Source organism: Microcaecilia unicolor, chromosome 12 (genome assembly GCF_901765095.1).
Source record: "Microcaecilia unicolor chromosome 12, aMicUni1.1, whole genome shotgun sequence".
Lineage (NCBI taxonomy): Eukaryota > Metazoa > Chordata > Amphibia > Gymnophiona > Siphonopidae > Microcaecilia > Microcaecilia unicolor.
This window is the reverse complement of record NC_044042.1, coordinates 36,461,711-36,475,495: the sequence shown is the minus strand read 5'-3', so window position 1 is coordinate 36,475,495 and position 13,785 is coordinate 36,461,711. Positions and strand designations below refer to the sequence as shown.

Below are 13,785 nucleotides of genomic sequence, written 5' to 3'. Positions count from 1 at the left end.
TATGGACATAATCTACTTAGATTTCAGCAAAGCTTTTGACATGGTTCCCCACGGGAGGCTCGTAAATAAACTGGATGGGCTGAAGATAGGACCCGAAGTGGTGAACTGGTTGATGGACAGACGCCAGAGGGTGGTGGTGAATGGAATTCGCTCGGAGGAGGGAAAGGTGAGTAGTGGAGTGCCTCAAGGATCGGTGCTGGGGCCGATTCTGTTCAATATATTTGTGAGTGACATTGCCGAAGGGTTAGAAGGTAAAGTTTGCCTATTTGCGGATGATACTAAGATCTGTAACAGAGTGGACACCCCGGAGGGAGTGGAAAACATGAAAAAGGACCTACAGAAGCTAGAAGAATGGTCTAAGGTTTGGCAATTAAAATTCAATGCAAAGAAATGCAAAGTGATGCACTTAGGGAATAGAAATCCACGGGAGACGTATGTGTTAGGCGGGAAGAGTCTGATAAGTACGGACGGGGAGAGGGATCCTGGGGTGATAGTATCTGAGGATTTGAAGGTGACGAAACAGTGTGATAAGGCGGTGGCCATAGCTAGAAGGTTGTTAGGCTGCATAGAGAGAGGTGTGACCAGCAGAAGAAAGGGGGTGTTGATGCCCCTGTATAAATCGTTGGTGAGGCCCCACCTAGAGTATTGTGTTCAGTTTTGGAGGCTGTATCTTGCTAAGGATGCGGTGCAAAGAAAAGCTACGAGAATGGTATGGGATTTGCGTTACAAGACGTATGAGGAGAGACTTGCTGACCTGAACATGTATACTCTGGAGGAAAGGAGAAACAGGGGTGATATGATACAGACGTTCAAATATTTGAAAGGTATTAATCCGCAAATGAACCTTTTCCGGAGATGCGAAGGCGGTAGAATGAGAGGACATGAAATGAGATTGAAGGGGGGGCACAGACTCAAGAAAAACGTCAGGAAGTATTTTTTCACAGAGAGAGTAGTGGATGCTTGGAATGCCCTCCCGCGGGAGGTGGTGGAAATGAAAACGGTAACGGAATTCAAACATGCGTGGGATAAACATAAAGGAATCCTGTTCAGAAGGAACGGATCCTAAGGAGCTTAGCCGAGATTGGGTGGCAGAGCCGGTGGCGGGAGGTGGGGATGGTGCTGGGCAGACTTATACGGTCTGTGCCAGAGCCGGTGGTGGGAGGCGGGACTGGTGGTTGGGAGGCGGGGATAGTGCTGGGCAGACTTATACGGTCTGTGCCCTGAAAAGGACAGGTACAAATCAAGGTAAGGTATACACAAAAAGTTGCACATGTGAGTTTATCTTGTTGGGCAGACTGGATGGACCGTGCAGGTCTTTTTCTGCCGTCATCTACTATGTTACTTAACCCTCCATTGCCCCTGGTACAAAATAAGTACCTGAATATATTGTAAACCGCTTTGAATGTAGTTGCAAAAAACCCCAGAAAGGCGGTATATCAAGTCCCATTTCCCTTTCCCTATGATGCTCAGTGAACAACATATAGGCATGCTGGGCTCCTGTAAGGAGGCACAGTTCTCCACAAAGAATGCCATTTGCTTGTTTCCATACCTGTGGCTCTCTGAACACACTTCTACGATCCCTCTAGATGATGTGCTTTCCATTTCTTCCATCTCATAGTAAATAGCCAGCTCGCCCTTCTAGAACAATTTAAAAAAACAAACATTGTATTAGAAATAAATATCAAGGAGGGAAAGCCCAGCAATGCTGTTATACTGACACCTAGTGGTCGGTCAGTGAGCTGCAATGAGAGAAGCCACAGAGCAGTTATTGTTTCCTCGCTCAGTTAAAGAAGCATTTATATGGAATACAGACAAAACCCAGGCATAGAAAGGGAAAATACTGACAGTAAGGAGAAGAGAAAACAAGTAGGAAAGATTCTAGTCCCAGAAGGAGGTGCCAGTGTACTTTCATGGTGGGCACGTCTCCCCTGCAGGGCACTCTTCCATTCATGCCTATATGTTTGCAGCACAGGGATCCAGGGGACAACAGCTGTTGCTTCATGCTGTTTTACCCCAATCCCCCCCAAACATCCACAGCAACAGGATTCCCTTTCCTCGTTTCCTTGTCTCTTTTTCTGAACCATCGTTGGCATACCATTCTTCTCACTGCAACGGCACACTGCCTGCAAGGCCTCAGTTATGCAACATATGCTGTGTACATTACGCATGCACAGAGAGGTCATGGACAGGACCAGGGCAACACTGAATACCACAGTGTGATCAAAAGATTTCTCTGTAACAAGATGCTTTTCAGGTGTCCACAAACAGGATGTAACAAAATCAGGAAAATACAATGAAAATAAAAAGAAAATAAAAAATAAATAATATCCAGTAGCCCGAACAGAAACAATATAAATACATCTGAACTGAATAAAATCATATTAGCACAGCACAACCTTATCTGCAACCACCAAAATCCCCTATGTGAACAATCAGACCTTCACGTTTTGCCTGGGTATTCATACAAAGTGAAAATAATAAGGAGTGTGGGTGTGGGTGTCACTCACTAAAATCAGCACACATTAAACAGCCTAAAACCAGACAATACAAAATAAAAATTGAACAAAGGCAAACAAAACAAATAAAAAGGGAACAAATTGAAATTAAAAAACAACAAAAAAAAAAACATTCTGCCTGCACACGCTTTCTTACCTTTAACTGAAAGAACTTGATAACCTGGGCTATATCAAAGTTCTGGTCAGCGCAAAGCATGTCACCTGCGATCTGAAGGAAACAGAAAAAGGGGAAACAGGAGTGTGAACGTGGGACACTACGGGAGTCAGTTACTAAACAGTTTACCTACATAAACACTAGTGTCATGCATTATCTGCCATGGAGCCATATCCTCAGCTCCTGGACCCAATCGATTGAGTTTCAATGTTTTTTTCATAATCTCCCAAAGTAATAAGGCAGAGGCTGCACTGTACGTACCACCATGACATCATCATTTAACTTCCTGCTAGAGATGACCAGGTCGAGGTCTGTCACAGCGCCAAGCCTCGTCTCATACGTGGTGGTGCCATCATTAATAATATTCTCCACCGGAAAATCATTAGCGGTTGCCCAGCGCTCATAGTGTTTGTATCTAAAGCCGCATGCACATAAAAATTCCACAATTAATTTCGCAAATTACTATCTACATAGGACTTTTAAAAGATTTTCCTTTCCTATCATCAAAATCTTAGGTCAACAGTCTAGCCTCACTTTTAAGTGTGGAGCCCCCACACAATGGAATGCACTCCTTGAAAGGCTATCTCCAGTTAAGGAAGCAGGTGAAAGTTTGGCTCTTCAACCAGGCTTTTAATGGAAGAAGTAACTAACTTGCTAGTCACACACACACAAGGAGTGACACCAGCTGCACATCCTTTGTATTGTTATTTGAATATTTTTACCGCTGTAATTGTCTATTGCCTATGTTTGACTTATTCCTGCTGTACACTGCCTTGAGTGAATTCCTTCAAAAAGGCAGTAAATAAATCAGAAGGTCTTTAGTGAACACAGTAGGGCTTACTTGTCTGCATTGGTGACCAGGAACACCTCACTGAAAAGCTGCCGCCTAAGAAAAACAAGAAAAAAAAAAAAAGACTTGAAAAGGAATGCATAGGAGTGTTTCTATTCTAAAATCAATAGGGAGTTAGATCAGGCCTTGACAAATTCTCTTATAATCTAGGAGCCGGTTCAATACAACGCCATTACAGGTTATCAGGAAAAATCCTCTGTCAGGTACATCAAAAATCCAAAAGGAAATTACAAAAAAGAAAAGGAAATGAAGACCTACGTAACTGAATTCCAGATGCTCAATATTCAGGGAGGGGGTGGAAAAGGAAAAGAATAAATAGTAAACAAAAGAATAAGGGCTCAAGAGCCACATAAATAACAACAGATCAACTGAGAAATATTCAACGGAACCTCCAAACAGCCTCATAAGTACAAATTTCTTCAATGGCTCAGGACCCACACAGGTAAAAACATTCTCATTAAGTGGATAATAAACTTAGCTTGAAATTTAATAAAGAAAGATGCCCCAATGAGTGAATGCTGATGCAAATTCAAGAAAGCTCTATACTTCAGCTGGGCGGAGCTGGAAGAAAATGTGGAAACACCCTAACCTTTGCACTATGATGAAAAAATTTTGTTAAAATCCATTCTCTATTGGGTTCTAAGACAAATGCACCAAAAGTGTTGCTCGAGTAATCCTTTAAGAGAATAACTCTAACATCCCAATCAGTACTAAACTGATCACGACAGGGCCAGCCCAACCATTAGGCAAGAGTAGGCAGACACCTAGTGTGGCAGGTTCTTGGGGGCAGTGGCGTAGCTAGGTGGGGCGCCAGCTCCCCCAAACAGACTGCTGACAGCACCTATTTTTCAGGCAGTCTGTCATACCTACATAGTGCACATGCGCCTCTCCGCTCCCCTTGGCATCACAACCTGGCTACACTTCTGCTTGGGAGCCCAAGAAAACAACAAGGCAGCCAATCTGCAGGCGCCAATATGGAAATAGAAGCGTGGACCAAATGAAGTGATACAATAAAATACATAATAGACTGCACATCTGGTGTGCTCTTCTTTTTCCGTGCCAGCTTCGTGGGGGCATCAAAGAGCAGCTGCAGTCAAAGCAAAACCATAGGTTCCGACAACCACACCAACTCAAAAAACCATCAGCACATACTTCAACCTGCACTTTTATAGGACGTTACTACTACTTATAATTTCTATAGCGCTAATGGACGTACGCAGTGCTGTACACTTGAACATGAAGAGACAGTCCCTGCTCGACAGAGCTTACAATCTAATTAGGACAAACAGAGCAAATAAGGGATAAGGACAAAGAGTAGCAAGATTCTATGAAGAATCCTAAAGAGTAGCAAGATTCCAAAATTCCAAAGACTACTACTTATTTCTATAGCGCTACTAGACGTACGCAGCGCTGTACACTTGAACATGAAGAGACAGTCCCTGCTCGACAGAGCTTACAATCTAATTAGGACAGACAAACAGGACAAACAAGAGATAAGGGAATATTAAAGTGAGGATGATAAAATAAGGGTTCTGAACAAGTGAACAAGGGTTAGGAGTTAAAAGCTGCATCAAAAAGGTGGGCTTTTAGCTTAGATTTGAAGACGGCCAGAGATGGAGCTTGACGTACCGGCTCAGGAAGTCTATTCCAGGCATATGGTGCAGCAAGATAAAAGGAACGGAGTCTGGAGTTAGCAATGGAGGAGAAGGGTGCAGATAAGAGAGATTTACCCAGTGAACGGAGTTCCCGGGGAGGAATGTAGGGAGAGATGAGAGTGGAGAGGTACTGAGGAGCTGCAGAGGTGTGTTAATCATGATTGTTGATATAATTATCAAAATCTTGGGGTGGGGGGTGGGGAAGGACTGTAGGCTGAAGGTTCGCCTAGGGAACCCACTACCCTTGAACTGGCTCTGGTCCACAGTCAAGTCACCCTGTCACTTCTATAAACAGGAACACAGGACAAACTGAGATGGAAAAGTATCCATCGGATATTGCATACTTTTAGGAAATATTTCGTTTAACATATCCATAGGTAAAATATAAGGAGACTTAGAAAATTTAGAAACCACATACTCAGCTTCCTGGTAGAGTTCTCCAAAGTCTCTACCTTATTCCTCAAAGCCACACTGAACGTGACCAAAGATTTTGTAAGACTGTTTCACATTCTCACAACCACTCACCCTGCTGCTGCATAATATCATCCTGCAAAGCCAGTGTCATCGACGTCCCTCTTGAAAATTCACACAGTTGCTCTACATAGTCATTAATACTAGCTCCATATAGGAGACCAAGGACCAAACGTGGCCCAAGGTGACCCTAGGAGGAGCTGGCAAAGGAAGCATGACAAAAGTGACAGCAGCAGGTCTAAAAGGTTGAGCTCCCTCAAACAGGAAGCCCTACCTACTCATCTAAAGGCTCAGCTCTAGCAGTGGCACCCACAACATTCCCAGCCACACTGTCCCGAGACACAACTGGCTCGGAGTTCGACAATATACATCTATCAGAAGCAGACACTACAGAGGCCTGAGAACCCTCTACAATCTTCTGTGTCATGGACAAAACAACCAATGAAGGACTACTCTCCTAACATGGTGACACTTTTTGCAGCCACGTCATATACCTGCACGGGGGGGGGGGGGGGGGGGGGGGAATTACGGCTGGTTATTGCTTCTTGCAGAACCTGTGGGGGTAGTGGTGTAATCCTATCCCCAGGAAACATCAGACAGTGCTGAAGACACCAAGAATGCATCAGCCACTTTTAATACACTAGACTAGACAGTTCCCCACGGTCCATTTTCTGGAGATGTAATATCTAAGATGCCTTCCACATCAGGCCTGATTTTGAGACCTTACCCTCCTTAGCAAAACCAAGGCCACACACAATGGAGCTCCAAGAGATCCACTTCTTTCCCCCCCGGCTGTTTCTTTTGAGGGCTTATACTACTGCTGCTCAATAAATTTTTTTCAAAGAGAAACACTAGCAAAATCATAATAGATCTCTATATGTTTCTTTGTTGATAGCTCTATATCATACAGATGGGCTGAAGTGTGGCGTTACACATCTCAAATTCATTTTCCTCCACGTACTTACGTATTGACAGCTTTCCACCAGAAATCTAGAATTTTCTTCCCTCCAACTCCAGGTAAGAGAGCTTTAGGGACGCCTTCTAAAGAGGTATACAGCCCAGTCAAATCATTCTGAAAGTTAACACAGCTGTATGAGCTAGTAGGTGCATTCTGAACACAGAAAGATAAGCATTCGTCTATTATACTGTAAACAAAATATTCCAGAGTCTCTTATTTTCTAGGCCTTAAGCTACTCTACTTTTTTTTTTTTTTTTTAGACATTTTTCTTACAGTCACCCCTGCTGTTTTTCTTTTATACTCTCCAAGAGATAAACATCTATTTATTCTACATTCAGCTCTGCGATAAACCAATGTGGTGGTAGCCATGTACGAATGCTGAACTCTTCTACAGAATCTTTGATACTCTCAAATCCAAAACACGCACTGTAGAGACTCCCTTCTTGCTATTGTGGAGTGATGTTTGAAAGAACCACCACTGGAAGGAGGAAAGACTTCAAAAAAACATCCGGGTGTTGGGACTCACTTTTCAGCCAAAATCCTTCAAGCACTCGCCAGGCTGATACTCATCATTGTCCAAAACCTCCTCCAAACCCCCTGCGTTTGTGTGTTCTTTTCAAATCTCAATTTTTTATTTATAGTTTTTTTTTAGGGGTCCTTTTACTATGCCGTGTAAGCGTCTACGCGCACTCAATGCGCGCCAAAATGGAGTTACCGTCCAGCTAGCTACCGCGTGGCTCTTGTCTGGAAAATATTCCAGACGCGTGGCGCGCGTCTGGAAAATATTTTTCATTTTCGGCCGCGCATAGCAGACGTGTGCCACGTGGCATTTGATGCACATAGGTCATTACCACATGAGTCTTTACCGTTAGGTCAATGGCTAGCGGTAAGGTCTCAGACCCAAAATGGATGTGAGGCAATTTTCATTTTGCTGAATGTCCATTTTTGGCAAAAATTTTAAAAAAGGCCTTTTTTTTTTACAGGCGCATGCCCAAAACCCGCGCCTATGCTACCGCATGCCATTTTTTTCAGCGCGCCTTTGTAAAAGGACCCCACGATGTCTGCTTCTTAGTGTTCAAACAGAAAATAAATCAACTTGTGTACTCAAAATTAAAGAAAATCACTTAGATTTCAAAACTTGCCAGGCTGTTGAACACACAGTGCCGATACTCCCGATGGGGACCCGTTTCGCCCACCGGCGTTTCTTGGTGTCCATTTAAACCTCATAGCAGCATTGCCCCAGGTACAAATAAGTACCTGTATATACTATGAATGTAGTTGCAAAAACCACAGAAAGGTGGTATATCAAGTCCCAATTCCCTTATTCCATAAAGGAACATAAATGCCTATATAATCAGGTAACACACACCTACAATTCAGGTGTGGGCACTTATACTAACCAAAGACCTGGTGTAAGGTGGATGTCCAAATGCCAATGTGTGCATCCCTTTGCAAATACATGCTATACACTTACGTAAGAGCAAGTCCAGCACACATACACTTGCATGTCAAACATTTACACATGTAAATAGTGTGTTGCCCCAGCGAAAATAGAGAAACTCCAAAAATGCAACCAGAAAAATATGTGCACATGTATTGCAAGCTGTAACAAGATATAAAAGACTTTATTTCACTACATTCTGAAGGTAAGGTGTGTAATTATCTTCTCAAGTTCAGCTTGAAAACAGGTCACACAGAACTGAGAGACTGAGCAGACCTTGGGGACTGGGTGGGAGTAATCTTCCTCCCCTTCCCTTTCCTTCGGAGTACATTTCTCTCCAACATACCCTCCTCAGGCTACATTCCTCCCTTCCCTGCTCTCGGGAAAGATAACCCCTAGGGTTCTTGGACGTGTCTCTCCTCTAGATGTCCCCTCAAGCATTAATTCCTGTACAAAACGTCTGAGAGGGACTGCGTGACACAGCAAAAAGAAATAAAAACACAGAAATATTTAACAAAAACAATCGGTAATTAACATACAAGTGGGGATGCAAATACCCTCCTCCCACTCTGTGCATCTCCCCGGGCTGGACTGAACTCTTCTCTCACTACCCAGCCCCCGAATCGTGGCGCTCCTCACTGATATACTACACCGGGCTCGGGTCTCTAACCTTAATCTGATCCTCTAACACGGTACCGTGGCCGGCTACCAGCAGCAAGCAGATCATGGCTCCGGATGTTCCGTGCTCTAAGGGGGCGGGCGGAGGGGGAGGAGCTGGACAGCCGCTGTCCCAACTCTTAAAGGACACGCCCAGAAACTGTCCGGCATCAGCAAACACGGGCCACTGTATCTTCTGACATTTATAATCAAAGATCCCAAATGTGAGGGTGCTTGAACATCCCCCCCCCCCCCCATTTTTTTTTTTTAGTAAACTGCTTGACCATATCGGAACTTTCATTAGGCTTAGCAGCAGCCCCAATAATTTTAAGAAGTTGGTTTCCATAACTACAATCAGCTAAAACTGTGACTTATAAATTATGGTGCAATTGCAAAGAAACATAACATTATTAAATAAGGTAGGACAAAAATGTGATATATAGTGGAGGATTAGCCTAATGGTTAGCTCTGTAGCTTGAGAACCCAGCCATACAGGTTCGATTCCCACTGCAGCTCTTTGTGACTCTGGTCAAGTTACTTAACCCTCAATTTCCCCAGGTAAAAAATAAAGTACCTATATGTGAACTGTTTTGATTATAACAACTGAAAGGCAGCAGAAGCCGCATTGAGCCTGCCATGAGTGGGAAAGCGCAGGGTACAAATGTAACCAAAAAAAAATCCCATTCCCCTTTCCTATAAATTTCAATAAAGGAAAGCCAAGAAAATAGGCTGTTTTGAGCCTCTGGTTAGCTTAATGTCTCTATTACTGATTTTTATGTACCTATTTTTGGACACCACTTTGTTACTTGTTCTTATTATGAGGTTAAATAGCTTAAATTAACAGTTCACATCTTTTTGTTTGCTATGTTTCACTTTTAGTATATTAACTGTGAATAATGTGCATGAATCCAAAGAGAATCCACGTGTGTGGGGAACTCAAAAGATCCCAAAGGAGTGTCTCGAGAGAAGGAAAAAGTGGGAACTAAAACCACAGGATCCAGAGACTGAAAAACACAATATCTTGAGTTTAAAACAAGGTTTATTGAAAATCAAAAGTGACTCAACACAAGGTTGTGTTTCAGCTGGAGGGCCTGCATCAGGAGTCTGTGTGCAAGACAGAAAACATCAATGGATAAAATAGTAACAACTGTAGTGAGGCCGGAAATGGTCTTTAATAAGAACGTTGGTCCATAAAATAATTTACGGTGAAGCCCCAGATACATGACAGACCTCATACACCTGCCAGCCAGAAACACAATAAGATCAGCAGAACATACCTAAATCTTCACTACCCAAGCTGCAAAGGACTCAAATACAAATCAACGTATGCATCCAGCTTCTCCTATTTAAGCGCTCAACTATGGAACACACTGCCAAAAATAGTAAAAGCGTACGACCACCTAAATTTCCGGAAAGAACTAAAAACAAACCTGTTCAGAAAGGCATACCCCACCGACCCAACATAAGAACTTAAGTACCTGCAACACAACAAAACCAAAGATCGTAATGGACACACCCCAACTCTCTCTCTTATGTCCCCCCAGTGTATCTACCATACATGAACCTTATTCTACCACTAGTACACCTTGTATTTTGTTCATACCGGAACTGGCGAACGCCGTTACGGTACTACGTAAGTCACATTGAGCCTGCAAATAGGTGGGAAAATGTGGGATACAAATGTAACAAATAAATAAATAAACTTCGATGCTGGGACTAAAAGCCTTATAATGTGCATGGAACATTAAACAAAAAAGGAGAAAAAGCAAATTTCATTGTGGTTTTTGGTTTGGGAGGGAGCCTTTTTGTCATGTTTTTCGTTCATTTCAAAATGAATACACAGATCTACTGGCTCTTCAGCCTGGAGAAGAAATGACTGGGAGGACATGATAAAGGGGTGATAAAATCATGAGTGGTGCAGAACAAGTTAACTGGAAACAAATACTTACCTTTTCAGACAATACTAGGACTAGGGGGCATGCAGAATTTTAAAAAAATACTAAGGGGGGGGGGTGCGCTGGCATTTTTAGCGCATGTTAAAAATAGGCCTGCGCTAAATGCTAAAGACGTCAATGCATTCATTCCTATGGGCATCTTTAGCGTTTAGCGCATATCTATACCAGTGCGTCTAAGTAAAAGCCCCCCCGAAGTGTCTTTTTAGTCAAACACACAGTCAAGCTGTGGAATTTGTTGCTGGAGGATGTGTTCAAGACTGTTAGTATTGCTGGTTTCAAAAGGTTCATCCACTTAACTGAGAAATAATTGTAATTCCAACAAAAGGCCTTTGAAGCTTTGCAGATTTCGAAAGAGAGAGCTGGTCAGTGCTAAAGAAGGTTTGATTTAATATGATACCAAAGTGAAAGTTGGAAGATATGAGAAACTGAAAGTGTGGTATACATTGTGACAAAGCTAGCACTCGGGGCCCCACAGAGAAGCAGCTAATCCCTGAACTATGGTTCCCAGAAGCCCTTGCAAGCAGGAGAGAGGAGGGTAGCCCCAAAAGGGTGGAATGGATTTCCAACCCCAACAGGGGCAGTGGTTCAGTGCTAGGGGAGCCAGTTACTTCCTTCCCCACTAGAGGGGGAAGGGGAGGTGAAGCTCAGGCCCTTAGCTGCATCCCCGGTATATAATTCCCTCCAGCTGTGAGAGGGGGAGAGATTTCCTGAGGGAGAGGAAACTGATTGAGAAGCTGCCATGGAGTAGGTGGAGGACGGAAAGGGCCTGCCACTGGAGTTTCCGGGGGGGGGGGGGGGGGGGAGCAAGCTGCCATGGAGTGTGGTACAGGGTCCTCCTGGGTGCCCTGAAGAGGACAGGGGCATTAAGTAGTGGTTTCCTTTGAAGAGACTTTGTGAAAGGGTTGAATTATTGGGATGCATAGAACAGCAGGCTGAACTTTGACTGAGCCCTTCTGAGGGAGAGGGGAGGTAGTGCAAAGGACGGGGGCCTGAACTGTTAAGGAACTGAATGTTGGCTGGAGTTTTGAACCCAGCCTGAACCCTGTTTGTGAACTGCATTTTAATTTTGAGAGTGGAACTGAATTGAGAATAAAGCACTTTGGTCTTAAGTCCATATGGCAGTCTGGTTCTTTGCTGGAAACCTGTGAGCCTAACAGGGCTGCCAGCCCCAACCCAGAGTGGAGGAAGAGGGCCCCTTTATTTTCATTGTTTACCTCTACCCTATAAATGTCTATCAATGGGGCATGTTTATGAAAGTTCATTAAACAGTTGGCTTGGGATTTAGCATATGCCAACCATTAGCACAAGCCTGAACAGTTACCATGCTAAAATCCTACAGACTCCTTGCTGTGTTGTGGGGTGGGAACTGAGCAGGTTATGGGTGCAGGTATGAAGTGCATCTACACTATTGGCATGCACTTAGCATGGTCCCTAAACCCAGATTAGGTCATTCAGCATACCAATTCACCCCTCTGGTCAACATTCTCTAATCCCTCCTCCCCCTTGTCAACAACCCAAACCCATACCCTGATTCTGATTAGTATGTAGGAAAGTTGCTCACCCTCTTCCCATCAACATCCTCAGCACACCTCCCAGTCCCCCCCCCCCCCCCCAACCCAGCACTTACCAGAAGTGTCCCTGATGAGTCAAAGGCAGGGCAGGAATGATCCCCAAATGCTCCTGTTGCCATCTTGGTCCAAAATGGAGGCTCCGAACCCTAGCTATGGTCTTGTAGTACTACCACTAGGGGGCAAACTGTGGGATCAATGTGGCTAGAGCTGCTGCATAGGCTGTGCTCACAGTTCCTGGCAAGAGGGAGCCACAGCCGTAGCAAAATGGTGACATCTCATGGCCAGATTTAGGGCCCACGACTGCTGGGCTCCACAGGGAATTCTGGTGAGTGGTCTCAAGCTGCAACTGTCATGGCAAAGGACTAAAGTAAGTTGGAAGGGGATAAAAATAGTGGAAAAATGCTTTAGGTAGTTGCAAGTGAAGGCTTAAGGCACCAAATGAGCTGGAAGCTCAAAGGAGGAAATTTCCAAAAGGTGAATGACTATTAATCAATGTGAAAACAGGACAGGAAAGAATAAACGCAGATGAGAAGAACAGAAAGAGTTTAACTTTCCAATTGTCAAGGGAGGCTTATGGTAGGCATAAGTGCCAACTCTGTGGGTGCTTTGTGTTATCATTTAGAAAATCTGGCTCCTATGTAGGAATCAAAAACTGGATGAACTTGGTTTTGTTGGATCCGCTGCAAAACAATAAATAAATGAATGTAGACTTGATCCTTAAAACGCAGGAAAACTAGAGTCGCCATTCAGCCGTTTTGTCAACCTCAGGAACTCAAATGGTTAGTTTCATATTATAAGGGTGGCTCAAGTTTCAGGCCTTGTTTACCTAATTTCATCTAAAAGAAAACAGATGAATTTTTAGTAAACAACAGCAGGGCACGTTCACGATCACATTCCACAGAGAAAATGATTACAGTGAAAAACTGAATGGTCAGGCTCAATCGCCATCCATTTTTGTAAAATAAATTTCTTTAATCAGAAAAATGGCACAATACACTCACATTCCAGAAGATCTGTGACTGGTTGTTCAAGATATAAAGATAAAACGTGCATATGTTACCCAAACCTGAATATGAACATTATGTAAGCCCTGACTTCTTCCAGACATTGGCAAGTTATCATAGTAGGAGAGGGAATATGGGTTCACAGCTCTGCTCTCTAATCACTGCCTTCCACCCTGACAACAGAAGCCCAGCTCTTTCAGTAATGAGAAGTCTTTCCCAAATGAAAACAGGGCCAGCGAGGGGGGGGGGGGCAAGATTCCCCTGGGCCCAGCCTCCAAGGGGAGCCCGGTGCCAGCAGCCCAGGTGACATCCAGCGTCCTTCCCTCCCTCCCAACCCCCCCCCCCTCTACTTACCTGGAGTTATAGAATGACATTGAAGGGCGATGAAAATGACAAAAGGGATGGGACTACCTTATAAGGAGAGGTTAAGAAGGCTAGGACTCTTTAGCCTGGAGAAACGGCGGCTGAGGGGTGATATGATAGAGGTGTACAAAATAATGAGTGTGGTACAGCGGACAGATGTGAAGCTTTTGTTTACGCTTTCTAACAATAA

At 43.9% G+C, this 13,785-nt stretch overlaps 1 protein-coding gene across 3 annotated transcripts in view; it reads right to left on the bottom strand.

Annotated features, from left to right (window-relative positions):
- LOC115482084 (glucuronokinase 1-like) overlaps positions 1 to 8,798 on the bottom strand; it is a 68,837-nt gene extending 60,039 nt beyond the window's left edge. For 2 of the 3 annotated variants that reach the window (XM_030221648.1, XM_030221650.1), the window contains exons 1-6: positions 8,716 to 8,798; positions 6,612 to 6,718; positions 3,512 to 3,556; positions 2,932 to 3,085; positions 2,653 to 2,724; positions 1,550 to 1,638 (exon numbers count right to left, since the gene is read on the bottom strand). In XM_030221648.1, coding sequence (XP_030077508.1) covers positions 1,550 to 1,638; positions 2,653 to 2,724; positions 2,932 to 3,085; positions 3,512 to 3,556; positions 6,612 to 6,718; positions 8,716 to 8,772 — 524 coding nt within the window. In that variant the 5' untranslated portion in view covers positions 8,773 to 8,798. The other variant, XM_030221649.1, reaches the window with a different exon arrangement.
- Positions 8,799 to 13,785: the final 4,987 nt, after the last annotated feature.